The following is a 22,468-nucleotide window of genomic DNA, read 5'->3' as shown; positions in this document are numbered from 1 at the left end:
TTGCTAGTCTGTCCACAGTTGCTTTTGAAGAGAATACTGGCAGGCTGATGTCACTGCAGGAGTATATATACTGTGATGTCAGTTTGCGCCATCTCCATCTGCTGGTAGAAGTGCATAACCCACTGGTCCTGAATCCATCTGACTGGATTAAGGAAAAGGAAATTATCAGGTAAGTAGTAGTGTCTCAGTTTGCCTGGCCAAAATTTAGCAATCAGTGGGGGTAAAATTTGAAACAGGAAATTTTGTCGAGCTAACTCCTGAAGTTTTCAGTCAAACTTAGGGGTCTAAAACAAGAGCCTAAAGTTAGGCTTGCTAGTCATGAGCCTAGCTTTAGGATCCTAGGTTAGTGCTGAAAATCAGTGCTAAGTCCCTAACTTTATTTATATCTATGTTTACAGCAATTTATAGCCCATCTATTTGCCAGCACATCTATTATTTCCCTTTGCTAAATTCACCCCCGTAGCCATGCCCTTTTTAGGGTCCTAAATTTAGGCTCCTAGTGAAATTAGAAAACTGAATTAGGTACTCGGCCCTTGTCATTTTTCAAATAGGCCAGTTTAGTCGCCTACCTCCAAAAGTTATGATCCCAAACCCTTTGAAAATCATCCTAATAATCCAGCACTCATTCTGTGCCCCCCTCCTCCATGGCCCACCACTAAGCCCTTCAACAATCCAAAAAGTTACCGAAATTAATAAGATTGTTACTCAGACATCTGACTTTCTGTGACCCCATGGTCTTGCTGGACAGCATCTGTCCATCACCAACACGTTGGCTCCGACCTGGTTGGTTTCTGGGCAGTTATAACCTGCTGGTACGACCTTGGCCTGCGGTATTACTAGGTCATGCTTCCTTTCTCCACCATGTGTATTGTCCTTTGCTCCTCTTCCCTTGTGACGGGTGGATCGTTTTCAATACTGCATCCTCCCACCAGTGTCCTAGAACATTTTTCCCCAACCCTCTCCTGGAGTCACACCTAACCAGTTGGGTTTTCAGGATATCCATAATGAATATGCAAGAGAGAGATTTGAATACATTGGAGACCCAGAGTATGCAAATATATCTCATGCATATTCATTGTGGCAATCCTGAAAACCTGACTGACTAGGTGAGCTTCCAAGAGAGGTTTGGGAAATACTGTCACAAGAATGTGACAATAGATGACCAGTTTCTCTCCCATTGCATTGCTACAGACTCCAACTGATCTCTGGCTTTCCCCTCATTTCTTCACTGCTAGGGATCTTCTGTGCTTATTCTATGATTTTTTGAATTCTGTTACCATTTTTGGTTTCACAACCTCTATTGCAGATGTTCCCAAATTGTCCTGGAGGACCTCCAGCCAGTCAAGTTTTCAGGATCCTCGCAATGAACATGCATGAGGGAGATTTGCCTGCTCTGCCTCCACTGCATGTAAATGTATCTCATACATATTCATTCTGAAAACCTGGCTGGCTGGGGTTCCTTCAGGACAGGTATGGGAACCACTGCTCTACTGGGGGTCCCCCACCCTTTCAGTGAAGCAATATTTTCTTATGTTGCCCCTGAGTCTACCCTGACTGGAGCCTCATACTATAACTTCTGAATTATCTGAAATGAATTGAATTCCCTTTTCTGTTTATCATCCTATTTAATGCCATGAACATGCATGTACTCAACTAATCAGAAATGCAAAATCTTTGACCCTACAGAGCTGTAGGTTTCATTTTTTAATAGTGGGAAAATGGGGCAAGATTGATAATTATACCATGAGCAAAAATCTTTATGTTAAGGATCTGTTCTGCCTCTCTTTTTCTTGTAGGTATCTTTAATGCCCTAGGTTTACCGGTAACCCAGTGCCCACTTGGCTTAAGCAGTGAAGGACTTCCTCTGGGCATCCAGTTGGTTGCTAGTCATTTCAATGACCATCTCACACTAACTGTCGCTAAATACCTGGAGAAAGCTTTCGGTGGTTGGACCCTTCCTGGAAAGTCATAACTAATTTCCTTAACAACCAAAATGCAGTGGAAGAAGGTGATGGCCTGAAACATCAGAAGAATAAAGAGGGATCAGCTATAATCTTGAGTGGTCGGATCTACCAGAAACCAAATTCTTGCCACCAGCAGTCAGAAATGAAGGAACAGCTCAGCCAAGCCACTCCTCATACGCTCATGCCCAGTGTGTCATGAAGCCTTTAGTGTAGGGTAAGCAACACATTAAAGTCCAGCACCTAACTGAAAGGTAAATGAGGATGACCTTGGCTTGAAAAGTCCAACTGTACTTGACAACTAGTTCCATTACAAATGAGCTGTCATCTTTTTGGCATCATTGACAAGTCTTTAGTAGGTTCTTGCTGGGAAGAATTTATCACATGCTATGCTGTTTGCTCTTGTGATATCTTTATTAGAAGTCCATCACGCTCTTGGCTCCTTAAGTCACCTGCAGAGCCTTTAATAGCATTACCATCAACCTTACAATTTTTGTACTATGATTATTGGAGGTCCCATGAACCCAGGGCATTAATGGATTAGCAATAGGATAGAGCATTGTTGCAGGCAAGAGATTAAGAATCTAATGGGCATGTATATGTATGAAGTGAAGGTTAAAAAAACAAAAACAAATATAAGGTTATACATTTTTATTGGACTAATTTAATACATTTCTTAACTATCTTTTGATAGTTCATACTCTTTTCTTCAGGTCAGAATAGAATGAAGAAGTTATTTGGCTAACTTTAGCCAGATAACTTATCCATTAACCGGCCTACTGAATATGCTCCCCTAGATTATTGATGTAGTGGTTTCATTCCAAAAAGTTCTCCCCCACAGAAGTAGCACCTTTTGTATTTCGTTGGTGTTTGATCTTGTGTCTATTTTAATTGACTCTTTAATTCCTGACCTGTCTCACCAATGCAGTATGCTTCTTCACATGTTCTTGTGCTGTACTGAATAATATGTATGAGTAGGAACATATCCCTGCAAGATACCACAATGCAAGGTAGGCCAGTACATATCTTAGGATTCCATAATTATCCACATGGGAAAAACATTCAAAATAAAGGGATCCTACTCATGTTCCTCCTCTAATGTAGTTTCCTCTTTACTGAGGCAGGCCAATCCACACAAGCAGCTTATGCACTCCTATCAGCAAATGGAGATGAAGGATTTATTTTATTTATTTAGAGGTTTTATATACAGTTGTTGCAAGTGAGAATCATTAGATCACAATGGTTTACAGATTAAACATTCACAGTTAAGACACCAGACAAAAGGCAGTGACACACATTGAATGCCAGTTGATGTATAGTTGCAGGTAGTGAGTGTGGGAGAATAAATATTAAAGTCTCATTATATGGTTGATTTTTGTATCTGTAATTTTCGTGAGATAAATTCTATTGGAGTTTGTTCTTCAGATATTCTGAAATTATGTAATTAGGCAGTTTGTTGTTTTATAAGCGTGTTTGAACAACCATGTTTTCAGTAAAGCTGACTCACTGACCTTTAGCTCTGCCCCAACATCAGTCTGCCAGTATTCTCCATCTCCAGAAAATGGTGGACATGCATCTCCCTTGTGGGGATTGCTTGTTACCAAAAAAAAAAAAAAAAGAAGATAGAAGATTAGGAGAAGATTCAAAAGCACTGTTTGAGCTCCTGAGGTGACATCCGTTAGGTCCCTCCCTCAGTTGAGCGCTTTAAGTCTGGAGGCTTGATTAGGCGTAGACTTAAAAAAAAAAAAAAGGCAGAAAAGAGGTTGAGGAAGTGCTCGGCGGTGAAGGCTTGTGCCCTCTCCTCCTGTAGCTGATCATTTTCTCAGCCAGGGAGGGCTGAGGTCAGGTTAAAAAAAAAAAAAAAGTAGGGAAGTTTTAGATCCCCCCTCTTTTTTATTTTTTCCTTACCGGGTCGGGTCCTTCCCTCGACGTTTTTCCTTTGCATCTCTTACTCCCTTCTCTGGGATGTGAGTGGAAGCAGCTTGGATTTGTCGGGTTGAGCAGATGTTGGCTAGGCCCCGCTTCTCAGGCTCAATTCAGTCAGCCGCGTGGTAAGCTACGGTGGCAGTTTTTTCCCACCTGCTTAGATGTGTGCACACATTCTGGCTGCGCAGCGATGTCCTGATGACGTGCACATGCGCAATTACTTGTGCACGTAAGGCTGCGGCCTAGATTTGAGCACGTATATGCGCGAGCACATCCAGGGTCGCCTGTACCTGGATTTACTAGCAAGCTCAAACAACGCGAAGGTACCACGGTTCTTCAGTCGCAGAACGAATCCAAGAGCAGTGGGCATCGATACTGGTGCCAGGGACAAAAACGTCTAAGGGCCTTGCTGCTTGTGAGGCTTGCCATATAAGGCAGTCCATCCATTGTTCTCTCTATGACTGTATAAGCGCTATTTAGATGCTCAAGGTGATTTGGCTGCTACCAATTTTTTCGAAGTTGGGACATCCCCTTGGCCTATGGTGGCTCTAGAGGGTAGAGGGCTGGAAAGTGACACAGTGGACAGTTACCCTTCCCCCTTGTTCCCGCTGGCAGAGGTATCCCCAAGAGAGGGGTTGGAGTGTGCCATGTTTGGGCCTTTAGGCCCTGGTATGGATCCATCTTCCTTCTCTTGTGTGGAATTTTTCCAAGGCCTGCAGGTTTTTCTGCAGGGATGCCCAGCGGAGGCGAAGCAACCCACTAAGAAGGGATTGCATGCTTGGGTCTCCCATTTTTCAGCCACTGCAGGCAAATGCCACAGGGAGGCTATCCCTGGAGATGTTTATGGGGATGTGGATCATGATACGTTGGATGACTCAGATGGTATCAGGAGATAGGAAAACTCACTTTTATCAAAGATGGGCCCAGATTACGAATTACCAGTGGGTCCTGGAAGTGGTAAGGGACAGCTATGCTCTAGAATTTTTCCAAATTCCTTTAGATGCATTTATTATCTCTCCATGCAACTCTTTACAGAAGAGAGTGGCAATGGAGACTATGTTAAGGAGGCTGTTGGATTTGGAAGCCATAATCACTGTTCCCAGATCACAAGAAAATACGGGGCGCTATTCCATTTGTTTTTTTGTTCCCAAGAAGGAAGAGGGGTCCTTTTGGCCCATCCTGGATCTCAAGGGAGTCGGTTGACATTTGCGTGTGACTCATTTCAGAATGGCAGTATAAAAAAGGAAATTTCTCACATCTCTCGACCTGATAGAGCCCTATCTACATATTCCCATTCGCTAGAAACATTGTTTCGTATGCTTTGCCATTCTGGGATGTCATCAATTTCAGGACCTACCCTTGAGGCTGGCTACTATGCCCAGGATCTTCTCCAAGATCATGGTGGTGGTAGTGGCATCTCTGTGCAAGGAGGGCATTCTTGTCTATCCGTATCTGAACGACTGGTTGTTTATTTAAATTTAGATTTTTTATATTCCGCTTTTTGCACTTTTTCAGCGCTTCAAAGTGGATTGCATTCAGGTACTGTAGGTATTTCCCTATCCCCAGAGGGCTTACAATCTAAGTTGGCACCTGAGGCAATGGAGGGTAAAGTGACTTGCCCAAGGTCACAAGGAGCGACAGCGGAACTGGAACCCTGGTCTCCTCGTTCATAGCCCACTAACCACTAGGCTACTCCTCCACTCCTAATTGATCTGTTCTGTCTATGATGTTATTCTTGAGTTTTCGTTTTACTTTATATTATTTGCTTTGTATGACAGGACTGCACTTATTGTGTTTGTTTGTTCATTGCTTTGGGTAGTTCCTAAACTGAGGAAAGGGTGTGTGTGTGTGTGTGTGTGTAGACATAGATAAATACACACATACATATATAAAATAAACATGGGATAGATTAAAGAACAGCTGGTCTTCTTTTCTTGTGAGTGAGAAGAGATATCTCTTATTCTTTGTTGCCGTCCATCTTCCCTGACATTTCTGTCTCTGCTGCTATATGAGGCACTGTGCTAGTACCTTTGTTTATGCCTGCAGTGGGATTCTATCCACTTGGCAGCCAGCAGTCAATGATGAGACTCTAGAAAGGAGAAATACTTGGGGGGGTTTGAATAAAGGATATGGTGCAGCGCTCAATGTAAGCACTGACACGTTTCATTTATTTATCATTGCTCACAGATGTGAAATGTTATGGAGCAAAAATTAGCCTGGGTACTTCATAAACTGTTCCTTTGGGTTTGAGTTGCTGCTTGATTTTCACTTTGCCCTTCAATGCCTTTCCTGACCTAACCTACAGGCTGATGCAATACAGTGCGCTGGCTGCAGTGCATGGCTCAATCCGTGACTGGATGTGCGGTTTGGACGCACGTCAATAACTCCTGATGCAAAATGGGGGTTCCCTGTCCGTACCAGGATCAGTCCAGACTGCTGGGTTATGCCTCCCTTCCAGCAGATGGAGTCAGAGAGAAAACTGAAAAGCACCACCCATATAACCCGGGGTGCCACCTGCGATCCCTCAGTATTTTCTCTGACTCCAGCAGATGAGAGACATACCCTGCGGTCCTGATCTTGGTTCCCTTGGGGCCTTGCCCCACCAGGTTTGAATCTTTAAAAAAAAAAAAAAGATAAATAAAGATGGAAGGCTTCAATGCAGCTTTAGCACCTGTGACTGGGTCATTTAAAAAAAAAAAAAAAGTGAGAGCTACTGTACTTTTCTACCTTTCCAAGCAGCCAACTATAGGCAGGCACGGCAGGGCTTTGTCCTGCTTCCTTTTCCCGGAGGGTTTTTAGCTGGCCCGGTGAGCAGAGGGGGAGGATTTACTGGTGGGCCGGTCACTCTCCCCCTCCCTCAGAGACGCTCCATTCCTCTGGCCCCCCCCCCCCCCCCCTCCCCATACTGCCGTTCCCCGTGGGCTGAGATACAAAAAAAAAGAAAAAGGGAGATTTTAAAGGACTTAACTTTTTGGAGCTGGTGTCCTTTTTGCTCAGCCGCGCCTGCCATCACTCCCGGCCCTCCGGAGGGGGTGGAGCTCTTCACCCGGCTGCAGTCCATGCCTCGTGGGATGGCATGCAGCTCCTGCGGAGAGCCGGGGCTCCAGCTCTCCCGCAAAGGCCTCTGCTCCCGGTGTTTCCCCGGGGGCGAAGGGCCTTCGCAGAGCAGCGATTCGCCGCGGGGGGCGCCTGTTTCGGGGCGCAGGAGGCCCGGGAAGACCAAGAGCGGGGAGGCAGGGGCCGAGATCGCTCCCGGTTATCGCAGGAGCGGCGGCCATTTTGTCTGCCTCCGATGCTGATGACTCGGAGGAGGGAGGGGATCTCCCTGCTCCACTATACCCGCCTCACAGACCGCGCGGCTTGCTGGCAGAACCAGCTCCTCCTTCGGGCAAGGCATCGGGGGGTGCCTTAAAGTGGCGGCAGTCTTTTTCATCAAAATTTATTTTGCTGATGCACAGGGCATTTTTGGAGGCAGAGTCTGAGTGGGATACTCAGGCTCCTCTCCCAGCCAAGACCCCGAGGGACTCGGGGGATAAGTTTCCGGGTAGGTTACCCGATCCAGTGGACCCGGTGGATCCGGGTTCCCAGGACCCCTTCTCTCTGGACGACAAGGGAGATGTCGTCACGCCGGTGGAGGGTGATGATCCACAGGTCCTGCAGCTGTTCCATAGGGAGGAACTGGACCATTTAATCTTGCATGTGCTGCAGGAACTGGAGCTCCCTCTGTCCCCGGACGCCTCGGAGGTGTCTACGGGGTATGCTGCGTTAGCGGGACTTCGGGCTCCGCCTCAGATGTTCCCTTTCCATCCAAAGCTTTCACAGATTGTGTCACGGGAGTGGGAGGCCCCGGAGGCTTCCTTGCGAGTCACCAGAGCTATGAAAAAGTTGTATCCACTCCTGGTGGAGACTCTCGACCTCCTTAAGGTTCCCAAGGTGGATTCGGCAGTCACGGCTATAGCCAAGCATACTACTATCCTGGTGACTGGAGGCACAGCGCTGAAGGACCTTCAGGATTGGAAATTGGAAGTGTTGCTTAAGCGCATTTTTGAAGTGGTCGCCTTGGGAGTCCGTGCGGGCGGCCTCAGCGAGTGGGAACCCATGCCTTTGCCAGCAACAACAAGCCTGCACAATGAAGGGACTCCGACCCATTCCGAACATCGGAGGTCGGCTGTCCCACTTTTACGAGGAATGGGTCCGAATTATGTCCGATCAGTGGGTACTAGATATTATAAGTCGTGGCTACGCTTTGGATTTTGCTCGTCCCCTCCGGGATCTTTTCCTGATGTCACCTTGTGGGCCTCCTCTCAAGCAACAGGTGGTCCTTCAGACACTGGAGCGCTTGAGGGCCCTCGGAGCCATTACGCCGGTTCCTCCGTCGGAATGCCGGACCAGTTGATACTCCATCTATTTTGTGGTACCAAAGAAGGATGAGTCCTTCCGCCCGATATTGGACCTAAAGCAGTTCAACAAAGCCTTGCGAGTGCCTCGCTTTAGTATAGAAACGTTGCGGTCAGTCATTGTGGCGGTGCACAAAGGAGAATTTTTGGCTTCTTTGGATCTGACGGAGGCATATCTTCACATAGGGATACAGGAGCACCACCAGTGGTTTCTCAGGTTCATGGTTCTGGGTCAGCACTATCAGTTTCGTGCCCTACCCTTTGGCCTGGCGACTGCTCCTCGCATATTCACCAAGGTGTCGGTGGTCGTGGCGGCAAGCTTACGTCGGGAAGAAATTCTGGTGCATCCGTACCTGGACGATTGGCTCATTCGGGCGAAATCGGAGCAACTCTGTTGCACGGCGGTTCGTTCGGTTGTGAGTCGTCTGCAGTCTCTGGGCTGGGTGGTCAACTGTGCCAAAAGCCAACTGGAACCCACTCAGGTAATAGAGTTCTTGGGGGCTCGGTTCGATACGTTGACGGGCAGAGTCTCATTACCCCTCTATCGCATGGACCGGTTGATGTTCCGGGTGAGGCACCTTCTCTCTCTCCCCTCCCCAGTGGTGTGGGATTATTTGCAGGTTCTTGGATATATGGCGTCTACCCTGGAGCTAGTCCCTTGGGCTTTTGCACACTTACGACCATTGCAGAGGGCACTGCTCTCACGTTGGGACCCCAAATCGGAGGAGTACCAGATCCCTCTACCTCTGCTCGAACCGGCCCGGTCCAGCCTGTCCTGGTGGCTCAATCCGGATCACCTTTTGAAGGGGGTCTACCTTGAGAGTCCCCAATGGATAGTGGTAACGACAGATGCCAGTCTCTCCAGTTGGGGAGCAGTGTGCCAATCGAGGTCAGCTCAGGACCTTTGGACCCCGTGGCAGGCACGGTGGTCCATCAACAGGTTGGAGACCAGAGCGGTCCAGCTGGCTCTACAACATTTTTTACCACTACTACGCAACAAGACGGTGCGGATTCTCTCCGACAATGCGACCGCGGTGGCCTACATAAACAGGCAAGGAGGCACCAGAAGTCGACCCATGTCCGACAAGACCGACATGTTGATGAGATGGGCAGAGCACCACCTCGACCAGATTGCGGCGTCTCACATCGCCGGACAACGTTCAGGCGGACTTCCTCAGCCGACAACAGTTGGATCCCGGGGAATGGAAACTGTCGGAGGAAGCGATGAGCATGATATTAAGGCGATGGGGGACCCCACACCTGGATCTGATGGTGACTCGTCGGAACGCAAAGGCGGCTCGCTTCTTCAGTCGCACACGAGACCACGGGTCCGAAGGGGTGGATGCTCTGGTTCTTCCCTGGCCACCGCACGTCCTCCTTTATGTGTTTCCTCCGTGGCCTCTCATCGGAAAGGTTTTACGCCACATAGAGTCTCACCAGGGGCCAGTAATTCTAGTCGTTCCCGAGTGGGCCCGGAGGCCATGGTTTGCCGATCTGATCAACCTAGCGGTGGACCGTCCGCTGCGTTTCAGTCACCTACCCAACGTGCTGCGACAGGGTCCAGTATTTTTAGAGCAGGCACATCGATTCTGTCTAGCGGCTTGGCTTATGAAAGGAGGCAGTTAAGAAGAAAGGGTTACTCGGAGGCAGTTATTTCTACGCTTCTCCGAGCTTGGAAAACTTCTACTTCGCTTACCTATGTCTGGGTCTGGAAAGTCTTTGATTCTTGGTGCCGTGAGTTCAGTTTGTCCCCTCGACGAGCCACTATCGTTGACATTCTGTCATTTTTACAGGACTGGTTGCGAAAGGGCCTGTCTTACAGTTCGCTCCTTGTTCAGGTTTTGGCCTTGGGCAGCCTCCGTGGTAAGATTGATGGGCGTGCCATAGCGGCTCACCCGGATGTGATGCGGTTTTTGAAGGGGGCTAAGCACTTTAAACCGGTACGAGCGGTTTGTCCATCTTGAAGTTTAAACTTGGTTCTCCGATCTCGCTGCAGATCACCTTTTGAGCCGTTAAAGTGAGCGACGCTTAAAGACTTGATGCTTAAAGCGGTGTTCCTCGTGGCTATTTGTTCGGCTAGGTGCGTCTCCGAGCTTCAAGCCCTGTCCTGTCGAGAACCTTTTTTACGTATTTCGGATTCGGGTATCTCTCTTCGCACAGTACCTTCTTTTTTACCTAAGGTGGTTTCGGCCTTTCATGTTAATCAATCCGTCGAATTACCAGCCTTTTCTGAGGAAGATAGGGATCTACAGAGATTGGATGTCCGTAGGGTCCTATTGCGATATTTGGAGGTTACTAATCCGTTTCGATTGTCTGATCATCTCTTCGTTCTGTGGAGTGGTCCGAAGAAAGAGGTTCAGGCGTCTAAGACTACTATCGCCAGATGGTTGAAGGACACCATTGCTTCTGCTTACATATGTTGCGGGCGCCCAGTGCTGGAAGGTCTAAAGGCGCATTCTCTTCGGTCTCAGGCGGCTTCATGGGCAGAAAGTCAGTGTGTCTCGCCGCAAGAGATTTGTCAGGCGGCCACGTGGAAGTCCTTACACACGTTTGCTAAGCATTACCGGTTGGATGTGAGGGATCAGAGGGTGGATTCCTTTGGCGGTAGTGTGCTTCGCACGGGACTCTCCAGGTCCCACCCCATTTAGGGCAGCTTGAGTACATCCCAGCAGTCTGGACTGATCCTGGTACGTACAGGGAAAGGAAAATTAGTTCTCACCTGTTAATTTTCATTCCTGTATTACCAAGGATCAGTCCACACGCCTTGCCTGTACACAGGAGAGTCCAGTCAGCTGTTCATAATTTATTTATTTAACTTTATATACCGACTTTCAAATTAATATCAAGGCGGTTAACAATGATTAGAATTTGCAGTAGCAGAATTCATAAAAACCAAAACTCGTAAAACAGGTAACTCACTAAAAATTACATATTGCAGGTCTGTTTCTGATCTTGGAAAGACTACATGGTTATCCTTGCACGTTTATGTTGCTTCATTTATTGAGCAGGTTTAGTTTTAACTTGATCTAGTCACTGGTTGCAAAGTGTATTTAAGTTTTTATCTTACACAAGCCTTTTTTAGTGGCAATGGTTTTTCATTCTGCTTTATCATCAATAATACTGAGGGATCACAGGTGGCACCCCGGGTTATATGGGTGGTGCTTTTCAGTTTTCTCTCTGACTCCATCTGCTGGAAGGGAGGCATAACCCAGCAGTCTGGACTGATCTTTGGTACTACAGGAACGAAAATTAACAGGTGAGAACTAACTTTCCTTTAATGCATCCAAAACGCACGTCCAGGTAATAACGCTTCACATGCAAATGCATGTTGATGAGGCTATTATCTTTGCCCCCAAATGCAAAAACAAAATGTGCGCCCGACGCCCTCATTTTTACTCGCTAAAAGTATCACCTGACTCGAGCAGGTGTTAATATCACCAATCTAAAAAATTAGAATATCCAGAAAAAAAAAAAGGTGCCGGCGGTCAGGTTAGGAAAAGGGACGCTCAATTAATGAGCATCTGTTTTGCTAACCAGCTGACAGCTACCTCTCCGGGGTGCCTGCTGCCGAGGGCACACAATTTACCCATGTGCCTCCTTTTTACTGTGGCAGTCCATTTGCATTTTGCTTTAGGCGCCCCAGAGAGGTGGATCAGCGCGCGTTAAGGGAGCAGGCGCTCAATGATGAGCGTCCATTTAACGCGCACCGATATTGCATTAGCCTGCTAATGCTCCTTATTTGGCTTATTGTCCGAAGACGGGGGCTAAGGATGAGCTTTCAGAGATTCTCAGGAGGCTGAGCAAGTACTACATGAGATCTCCCTGTTAAAACCTCAGGAAGAAGAACTCTTAAGAAACAACACTGTTGACTGACAACAATTAGAGTAGCTCCTGATCAACAGAAAATATGTAGACCCAAGCACAGGTCTTCTCTTTCTTTCCTGCTTGCTTCTTGGGGTAAGGAGAAGTGAAGGCATTGGTGGGAGACTATTATAACAAGTTGGTTGTCCTATAACTATTTCTGGATGATATAAACACCAGTCGACTAAGGGAAGCATGTCTCACCTGTATCTGTTACTAAGACATGGTTAGTACTTTGCCACCTCTCACCTGCTCTGTGCTTGGAATACATACTGTTAAACAACTGCAATTTGCTGTTCAGCTTGGGTGTTTGCACTGGATGCAGTGAGAATTGACTAGTTGTGGTGTAGGGAATTCCAGGAAAATTGGCTACAGACCAATGGACTGGATGCCACTGTCCTTCAGCCTCATATATGAGTGTCCTCTCAGCATAACTGCTTTGACAGGATTTGCTTACTCTTGAATTAGAGGAATTATCATTCCCTGTACATATCCAGATTAGTCCAGACTCCTGGGTTTTGCCTCCCTTCCAGCAGATGGAGACAGAAAAGTTTTATTGACTCCACCACATAATCACAAGTGCCACCTGTAGTTCCTCAGTATTTCTCTGTCTCCAGTAGATGGTAGATGGTGCAAAACCTGCAGTTCTGTAGTTGGGAGTTGATTTTAGATCTTTGAGCCTTTCTCCCAGGAGGTTTTTGGGTCCTGGTGGATCCTTCCCTGTCTGGTTGAGGCAGACAAGCTGGCGGTTGGTGACCCTTTGTATACTCACTCCTTTTCTCCTGAGGGATGTAAATCTGGTGGTCCAGATCCCTCCCTTTCACGAGGCTACTAAGGCGGCTTTAGGCTCAGGATGATTGTTTCCTTTCCTTCAGTCTGCCCTTTTGCTTTTTGTTTTGCTGCCCTTTGCTTGTTTTTGGCTGTTTTTATTTGCCTAGCCTTTGTGTTCCATTCTAGGAGCAGGCATTGTAAGTATAAAGTTTGTTGAAAAAACAGCAGTAGCAGTTCGGCAAGGGCAGAAAACTGGCATCTGCAGTAAGTAAAGGACAGCTCTTGGCCTCAGCAGTTTGGGGTAGTTTTTGTTGGCTGCTTCTCTGTTGTTTTGTTGCGTCGGCCATTTCGGGCACTTTGATTTTTTCCCCACCAACAGTATGGTGCGCGGCTCAGCTTGCTGCGCGTGTGGCACAGCGCGTGCACGCCTGAATCGGGCTGGTATGTGTGTTGATTGTGTTTCTGGTGGGGAAGGGCCATCCGAGGGCACAGTGCCTAGGAAAAGGAGAAGAAAATCTCCTGCCATGGTCCCACCCTGCGCACCGGGGCTCGGAGCTTGTCGGATCTACTTTCTCTGGCGTGGGAACAGCGGCCATTTTGAATCTGGTACATTGACGAAGGGGGAGGGGGATTCTTTCCTGAGACTTTCTTCGGCTTGTTTGAGCTCCAGGGAGGAGCGGGGGAAAGAGATGATTTTGATGCTGCCAATTTGCCTGCTTCTGGGTCTGCTGCTGCGGGCAGCCATTGGCTGGAGTTTCCAGGCCTTTTTCAGTGGATTTTGTTCTCCTGTTGCATGAGGCCTATTTGGCTCAGCAGGAGGTTAGTGCGGTAGGGCTGGGGACCCAGTCCTGGCCTTCCAAGGGTTCAGTGGTGGGTCCCAAGCCAGGGCAGCCTCAGAAAACGCGGCTGTCACTGGTTTAATATTTGTTGGGCTCTGATCTCATTGGTGATGAGGTGGAGGGCTCAGTCGGGGTTCCCAAGGGTTCAGGAGAGCCTCAGTTGATCCGGATGCGGCCGGCGAGGTTCCAGGGGGTGACCCGGAGGAGATCCCAGTTTCCAAAGGGGATGACTCTAAGGTGGTCTGGTTGTTTCATTTTGAGGAGTTAGGTCCATTGATCCCGCAGGTCCTGGAGGAGCTTGGTCTCAAGGTTCCTCAAGAAGACTCTGATGTGGAAGGTGCTGACCCGGTACTCGATGAACTAAGAGGTCCAGCTAGAGCCTTCCCATTTCATAAGTCTGAGGAAGCTAGTGAATCGGGAGTGCAGTACTTCCGATGCCGGCTTGAGAGTCAGGAGGGCTATGGCAAAGCTTTATCCCTTGCCCGAGCAGGCGCTAGAACTGTTTTCCCCTTCAGAAAGTGGATGTAGCAGTTTCAGCGGTGACAAAAAAGACGACTATCCCGGCTGCTGGGTCCACAGCTTTGAAGGATATTCAGGATCAAACGTTGGAGGTTCTCCTCAAGAGGATTTTTGAGATGTCTGCTCTGAGTTTGCAAGTGGTTATTTGTTCTAGTTTTATGCAGAAAGCTTGTCTATGTTGGGTGCAGCAGCTTCAGGATGCTCAGGTGAAGTCTGGTGTGGAGGTTTTTCAGACTGACCGTTTGGAGGTGACAGTGGCTTACGTGGCAGATGCCCTGTATGATCTGCTGTGGATGTTGTCTTGGATTATGAGTTCGGCGATATTAGCCAGACAGTTGTTATGGCTGTGTAACTGGGTGGCAGATGTGTCATCTAAGGCTCAGTTGAGCCTTAGATGACACATCTAAGTTGAGGTCTCTACCCTTTAAGGGTCGACTGTTGTTTGGGGAGGACCTGGAGCAGTTGATGAAGGATCTGGGAGAGAATAAGGTCCATAAGTTGCCGGAGAATAAGCCTAAGGGCAGGAGGTTTTTTCAGGCTCAGTCTCTTGTTTGTGATAGGTGATTTTGCCTGGCAAGAGGAGGACCAGGCCTGCAGAAGCAGTTTCCTTTCCGGGGATATCCTGGGATCAGTCTTTTTGGGGAGCCTGAAGGCTGTTCAGGGTTACCACAAGCAGTGGAAGCCGCTGGAGCTAAGTCCTCGCAATGAGGCAAGGCTGGTCCACTCCGCTGTTCCTTTTATAGGGGGTCACTTAGCGTGGTACTTCAGGGAGTGGGCCAAAATTACCCAGGATCATTGTGTCCTCAGTGTGATAAGAGATGGCTACGTGTTTGAATTTTATCAGCCCTTCCGCAACTTGTTTCTGGTTTCCCCCTGCGGGTCTTTAGACAAACAGTTGGTGGTGCGAGAGGCATTGGACCGGTTGAGGAAGTTAGGGCAGTTATCCCAGTTCCCGGAGTGGGGCAAGGGAAGGTATTCCATTTACTTCGCTGTCCCAAAGAAGGAAGGCACTTTTTGACCAATTCTGGATTTGAAGCATGTAAGTGCAGCACTCAAGGTTCCATGGTTCCACAGGGAGACCCTGAAGTCAATAATAGCAGCAGTGTGCAAGGACAAATTCCTGGCTTCGATGGACTTGACAAAGACGTACCTGCATATTCCCATTCAGCCAGATCATCAGCGGTTTCTGCGGTTCATGGTTCTGGGTCAGCATTTTCAGTTTCAGGCACTTCCCTTCGGATTGGCCATGGTGCCATGCCCCTTACCAAGATTATGGTGGTGGTGGTGGTGGCTTTGCAACGTGAAGGAGTTCTGGTGCATCCCTATCTGGATGAATGGCTGATCAGAGCAAAGTCGAGGGACCTTTGTCTTCGATTGATGGAGAAGGTGATCAATATTCTGGAGTTACTCGGCTGGGTGGTGAATTTGTCGAAAAGACACCTGGAGCCCGTTGCAGTGCCTCGCATATCTGGGAGCTCACTTTGATACTTGGAGAGGCAAGGAGTTCCTTACAGAGGAACGAGCCCTGAAGTTTCAGGGGCAAGTTCAACGTTTCTTGGCCCTGCCTGGTCCCTAGAGTTTGGGATTATTTGCAGGTTCTGGGTTTGATGGCTTCAACCCTGGAGTTAGTGCCATGGGCCTTTCCATATCTGAGGCCTCTGCAGAGAGCTCTGTTGGCTTGTTGGAACCCAGTCTTGGAGGAATTCCACCTTCCATTGCCGCTCAAGGGTGAGGCACGGGAAAGCCTATCTTGGTGGCTGCTAGCTTCCAATCTGGCTCGTGTGGTTGACCTGGAGGTTCCGGATTGGGTAATTCTTACTACCGATGCCACTACTACTGATATCTGGCTGGGGAGCAGTTTGTCAGCAGCAGTCTACTCAGGGCATCTGGTCCGCAGAAGAGGCTTCATGGTCTATCAATCGCTTAGAGACCAGAGTGGTACGGTTAGCTTTACTTGCATTTCTGCAGTTGGTGTGGGGTCAGTCAGTGAGAGTCCTTTCAGACAGTGCAATGAAAATAGCTTACATCAATTGGCAGGAAGGAACCAAAAGTTGAGCAGTAGCACAGGAGGCCCAAGAGCCGATTCTTTGGGCAGAACATCAGCTGGAGCGGATAGCAGTGTCGCACATCGCAGGAGTGGAAAACATTCAAGTGGATTTTCTAAGTTGCAAGTTGTTAGATCCAGGGGAGTGGGAGCTGTTGGAGTCGGCAATGCAGCTCATTCGCAAGAAATGAGGTTGTCACAATGTCAATTTAATGGCGACTCGCCTCAATAAAAATGTGGCATGGTTTTTCAGTCAGAGGCAAGAACACGGGGCCGAGGGCATCGATGCTTTGGTGCTGCCCTGGCCTCAGGAGGTTTCTGCCTTACATTTTCCCCTGTGGCCTCTAGTACGCAAAGTGTTGCGGCGGATAGAGTGGCATCTGGGTGAAGTAGTGTTGGCTCTGGAGTGGTCATGTTGACCGTGGTTCACGGATCTAGACAACTTGGCCATGGACGGTCCTTTGCGCTTCAGCCATCTTCCAGGCCTTCTTCGGCAGGGTCCCATGTTTTCTGACCAGGCTGCTCACTTTTGTCTAGCGGCATAGCTTTTGAGAGGCGGAGGTTGAGACACAGGGGCTATTCCGAAGTGGTTATTGCTACTCTTCTTCAGGCTAAACAAAAGTGTACTCCTCTTTTGTATGTGAGAGTCTGGAAAGTTTTTGAGTCATGTCACCATCAGAGTGCATGCTTTGCAGGCTGTGGTCTCTCATATCTTGGCCTTTCTTCAGGTGGGTTTGGTCAAGAGTTTTGCTTTCAACTCTCCTAGGGTGCAGGTAGCTGCCCTTGGTTGTTTGAGAGGCAAAGTAGAGGGATGCTCTCTATCTTCTCATCTGGATGTGGTTCATTTTGTTCGAGGGGTTAAGAATTTGCACCCGCTGGTTAGGAGGGTTTACCCATCCTGGAATCTTAATCTCGTTCTCAGGGGGATGTGACACACCCTTTGAGACTCTTTGGAGAGCAACTATTAAGGATTTGACCCGGAAGGTCGTTTTTCTGGTGGCTGTTTGTTTGGCGAGGAGAATCTTGGAGTTGCAGGCTTTATCATGCCGTGACCCATTCCTGCAGATTTCAGATTCGGGGGTGTCTTTGTGTACAGTTTCCTTGTTTTTAGCTAAGGGTGGTATCAGCATTTCATGTGAATCAGACTGTGGAGCTTCCGGCCTTTCCTGAAATGGGCTCCTCTACTCCTCATGCGAGGCAGCTTAAGCTTTTGAATGTGCTTAGAGCTTTGTTGAGATATCTCAAGGTAATGAATGACTTTAGGAGGTCAGATCACCTGTTTGTTTTGTGGAGCGGTTCAAACAGAGGTTCTCAGGCATCTAAAGCTACTATCGCATGCTGACTCAAGGAGGCTATTAGATCAACGTCCATTTCTAAGGGTCATTTGGTTCCGGACGGTTTGCAAGTCCATTCTACACACACTCAGGCAACGTCGTGGGCAGAAGCTTAGATGGCGTCACCACAGGAAATTTGCAGAGCAACGACCTGGAAGTCGCTGCATACTTTCACTAGGCATTTTCACTTGGATTTGGGGGATCCAGGTTCCCGGTCCTTTGGCGAGTGTGCTTTGTGAGTGGGACTCTCCAGGTCTCACCCTAGTTAGGAAGCTTTGGTACATCCCAGGAGTCTGGAGTGATCTAGGTACGTACAGGGAAAGGAAAATTGGTTCTTACCTGCTAATTTTCATTCTTGTAGTACCACAGATGAGTCCAGAATTCGCCCGTTTTGTGGAGGTGGAGAGTCATCCTTTCACTTCTTTTCATTGGTAGAGAAGACTAATTTTGTTCTTGGTATGGAATACAGATAGAAGTTTTTTTCTCTGTTCGCTTTTTTACTGTTTTTTTCACAGTTTTTATGCTGGGGTACAGGTCAATACTGAGGAACTACAGGTGGTACACATGATTATATGACAGTGTCAGTAAAACTTTCTTTGCCTCCATCTGCCTGAAGGGAGGCAAAACCCAGGAGTCTGGACTGGTCTGTGGTACTACAGGAACGAAAATTAGCAGGTAAGAACCAATTTTCCTTTACTGCTGAGTGTATAGACACATCAGAGGAGAAACTGTAGTTAAAAAGCAGTGGAAGAGTAGATTGAGGGTTGCAGCCCTGACTGTGGGTATTACTGTAATTCAAGCTTCCTTGTGCCTATGTTTGCGTATCCGAAACCTTTTTAAGTGAAATTATTCCAGGGATCTAGTTTTGTTTACCAGTCCTTAATTTTTTCATTTAAAAAAAAAAAAATGTAGCTGTCTTATTAGTCCAGCGAATAATGTGGAAATAAAGGTCAACAACCAATTAGGTTATCCATTTTTATTGGACTAACTTGATGCATGTTTAATTAGCTTTTGGGAGTTGTACTCACTTCATCAGGTCAGTGTCAAATGAGCTTTTATAATATAAAGTAGGAAAATGAAAAGGGCCAATGTTTTGGTTTGTTGTTGGGCAATTGTTAGGAGGATGGTCTAAAACAGGGATGGCCAACTTCAGTCTTCAAGAGCCTCAAACAGGTCTGGTTCTCAGGATATCCACAAATAATATGCATATGAGAGATTTCCATGTACTGTTTCCACTATGCAAATCTATCTCGTGCATATTCATTGTAGATATCCTGAAAACCAGGCCTGTTTGTGGCTCTTGAGAGCTGGAATCCCCTCCGATCTAAAAGGAGACAAAAATATTGGCACTTTTTAGGTGATTAGAATACATTTATTTCACTTTGGATGCTCTGCTGAGATGCCTGCTGGGTATTGCACTGAGTGAATTTAGAGAAATTATGGGAGACAACAGACCTGCTCTTCCTGATTACGCGTATCCATGGTGGTTCCTACTTCATACATTTTTTAATTGTTTGCAAGCCACATTTATTTTGCAGTCTGAATATTGAAAGATTAGTATGAATTAACTGCTTGCAGTTAATCCATACAAACAACCCTAAAAAAACTGCAATGGGTGCATCTGGTCTCCGAGAAAGCATTGTGGTAATTTGCATAGAATGGCGGTGGTGCAAAAGCATTGGGCTTCCAAGAAGCTGTGGTGACCTGCGAGGAGGGACCCTGGTTAAAAGCTAAATTTCAGTGAGAACGGGGAGGCTAGATTTTTTTTTTTTTTTTTTACAATAGCTTCAAATACTGTGGCTGTGGTGATAATTGGAAAACTTGGTAGTAAGAAGTAGAAGAGGTCCTGTGTGTTGGAATAAGTACTGATCTTTTAAGAAGCAAAGTTGAAAATGAGAAGGCTTGAAAAGGTCTGCTAGCTGAGGTGATGGAGGCCATTACTCTAACAGATTTTGGACGTGCATGGGGAACATGTAGGGGGCAGTGGTAGGTAAAGGGTTGCATGATCAACAGAGAGACATGGGGGGATAGGGGAATTGGCATCTGGCTGCATACAATAATTTATATGCACATTTATCCAAAGTGGGAAAAATCTCAGCTGCGCAGACTGGATGGGCCATTTTGGTCGGTATCTGCCATCATTACTACGTACTAAATTATGAAAAAGTCTAGCTAGAAAATGGAAGTATGTATTTTGAACTGGGGAAACCTCATAAAGTGCCAATATAAAGATGCCTCCTATGGCTACTTAATCCAACTCCAATATAAAGGTTGTTGGAAAAAGGTTATAATCATTGGAAAACCCCAGCAGTCCGGTGTAACTTAAGTGGTATACAGCAAATTGATGCTATACCACTTCAAAACTCACAGTTCTGTCGCAAAGATGCTGAATTGAAAGCTTCATGCAATAAGTCTTTTAATCCCGACACTGCAATGTTTTGAGTGGGTTCTCTTCATCAGGGAATGACTTTTAAGCAAGGATGATATCCATATGTCTGGGCTGTGAGAATTCACCAATGGAGTGTTGTGCTTACGCTGAAATTGTGGCAATGCTATTTTTCTGGGTCAAAAGAGCTTCTTCTTCACTCAGAATGCGCGATGTGTGATGTACTCTTATCGCTGCTATGGCCATAGTACATCACATATCGCGCATTCTGAGTGAAGAAGAAGCTCTTTTGACCCAGAAAAATAGCATTGCCACAATTTCAGCGTAAGCACAACACTCCATTGGTGAATTCTCACAGCCCAGACATATGGATATCATCCTTGCTTAAAAGTCATTCCCTGATGAAGAGAACCCACTCAAGACATTGCAGTGTCAGGATTAAAAGACTTATTGCATGAAGCTTTCAATTCAGCATCTTTGCGACAGAACTGTGAGTTTTGAAGTGGTATAGCATCAATTTGCTGTATACCACTTAAGTTACACCGGACTGCTGGGGTTTTCCAATGATTATAACCTTTTTCCAACAACCTTTATATTGGAGTTGGATTAAGTAGCCATAGGAGGCATCTTTATATTGGCACTTTATGAGGTTTCCCCAGTTCAAAATACATACTTCCATTTTCTAGCTAGACTTTTTCATAATTTAGTATTAATCATACGATTGTCTGGCACCATCTGGATTTATTATTTTGAGTATCATTACTACGTAACCATTATCATAATGAAAACCTATAAATTACTTGTTGACCTTTTATTTCTTTGAAACTAAAAAAAAAATAATAATAATTCAGAATGTATTCTTGTTTTGAAGTAAAAAATAATAATACATCTTTTTATTTGTAAAGCAAGAAAGAATATGTGCAAAAACATGAATAAATAATGTTAGCCACACTTTCAAACTTTTTGTACATTTTTCAAAGTAAAAATATTTAAACAGGTTCAAAGAAGTTCCATAAAAATCCAGTATGCATGCTAACTCTTTAGAAATGGAACTATTAAGGCCTCATTGTTTTAAATGACGCCTTGAGCATGCACAGTAAATTTACGCGTTTCCTTGCATAGTTTTACACATTCCTGGAAGTCATAAGCTTCCTTTGTCAGGTAAGCGGTAGTTCTGTATTTATTGTTTGATTGTGCAAGTCCTTCCAAAGTATCAGTCTTTTTTTTTTTCTTCTCAGCTGCCACCTATCCGCACTGTTTACTTTGTTGTTGCTTCATTGAATGACATGGAGTAACGATAATCACTGAGAATGATAGGGCAAGCATATCCTATCACTTTTGAGGCGACAGCTTACTTATGAGGTCTTCAAACAGCCCGGCACTAGGCTTGCCTTGACAGGCCAGGAAAATGAAGGAACACGGAGGAAGAAGCCTTGCTCGTGTAAGGCTGTAGGGAGGCCATTTCTTTCCCTAATGAAAACATGATTCTCAGCTCAGCTGCTTCTTGCTCCACGTGGCATGGTAACCGTTTTGGCTGGATCCCTAAAAACCTGAAGTCCCCAGTGCTTGGGGGTTTTGCACGTAAATGCAAGGGATGATTTTTTTTGTTCAGTCTTGAGGCAGGGCTAACCTGTTCACAGGGTATGGTGAAAACCTTAAATGGACTGTGATTTGGGACAATGATGTAAGGCTGTGAAAGAAGAATTCTAATAAAGTTAACCCCATTCCTTCGTCTGCTTTTGTTCTTTGCAGCATATTTTCTGAAATTTGTAGTTGTCTACAGTGTCACAGCTATAATATGGGCACACGTGACCACACTCGCTCGTCTCCCTTCACTCACTTCTCAATAACTTACCAACAGACAGAGTCGGGTTAAATAAGGCCGCAGCTTTATTAAATACACAGGCCCGAGCCATCAATTAACAATAAACATTAAACATTGCCTCCGGGTTTCAGCATCCGAGTACCCCGACCATCCGCCGCTCCCCGGCAGGATGGTCGCTACCAGCCGTCCGGCTCACTGATCCGGCCTCACACCCCCGGTTCTCACTCCCGCCACTTGTTTGCAAGGAGCCGAACCCGGGTGGGCTCCCGCCGCCAGTCTTGCAAGGAGCCAGGCCCCCAGGGTCTCCCGCCACCATTGCTAGCAAGGAGCCCCCAACGTTGACAACGGCCCCCTGTTGTCAACCTCCATCCTGTACCAGCTGAAACCCCATAGTCTAACAACAACAACAGTCTGGCTCGGGCCAACCGCCATAGACACGGGCATCCCATGCCCGTGCCCCCCAAAGATGCGGCACCTAACACGGGAACAAGACTTCAAGGACCTCCTGAATGGTTATCAGAAAGAGGTCAGTCCCCAGAAAGGACAGATGAACACCGTCCTCCCGGAACAACCCCGAGGCCTGCCCCCACGACCACTCGTGCCGG

At 46.8% G+C, this 22,468-nt stretch overlaps 1 protein-coding gene across 3 annotated transcripts in view; it reads left to right on the top strand.

Moving 5' to 3' along the window:
- Nucleotides 1–21,774, top strand: part of FAAH2 (fatty acid amide hydrolase 2) — a 106,267-nt gene extending 84,493 nt beyond the window's left edge. Inside the window, exons 11-12 of one of the 3 annotated variants that reach the window (XR_003857522.1) lie at nucleotides 1,797–2,215; nucleotides 21,277–21,774. Coding sequence is in view for 2 of the 3 variants with exons in the window: in XM_029607187.1 (XP_029463047.1) it covers nucleotides 1,797–1,972 (176 nt within the window). In the remaining variant the exon portion in view is untranslated. Of the gene's footprint in view, nucleotides 1–1,796; nucleotides 3,721–21,276 lie in introns of those variants that run through there. The other 2 variants (XM_029607187.1, XM_029607188.1) reach the window with 2 other exon arrangements.
- Nucleotides 21,775–22,468: the final 694 nt, after the last annotated feature.

This window comes from Rhinatrema bivittatum, chromosome 6 (assembly GCF_901001135.1).
Source record: "Rhinatrema bivittatum chromosome 6, aRhiBiv1.1, whole genome shotgun sequence".
Lineage (NCBI taxonomy): Eukaryota > Metazoa > Chordata > Amphibia > Gymnophiona > Rhinatrematidae > Rhinatrema > Rhinatrema bivittatum.
The sequence above is the reverse complement of the archived record's forward strand: the minus strand, read 5'-3'. Positions and strand labels throughout refer to the sequence as shown.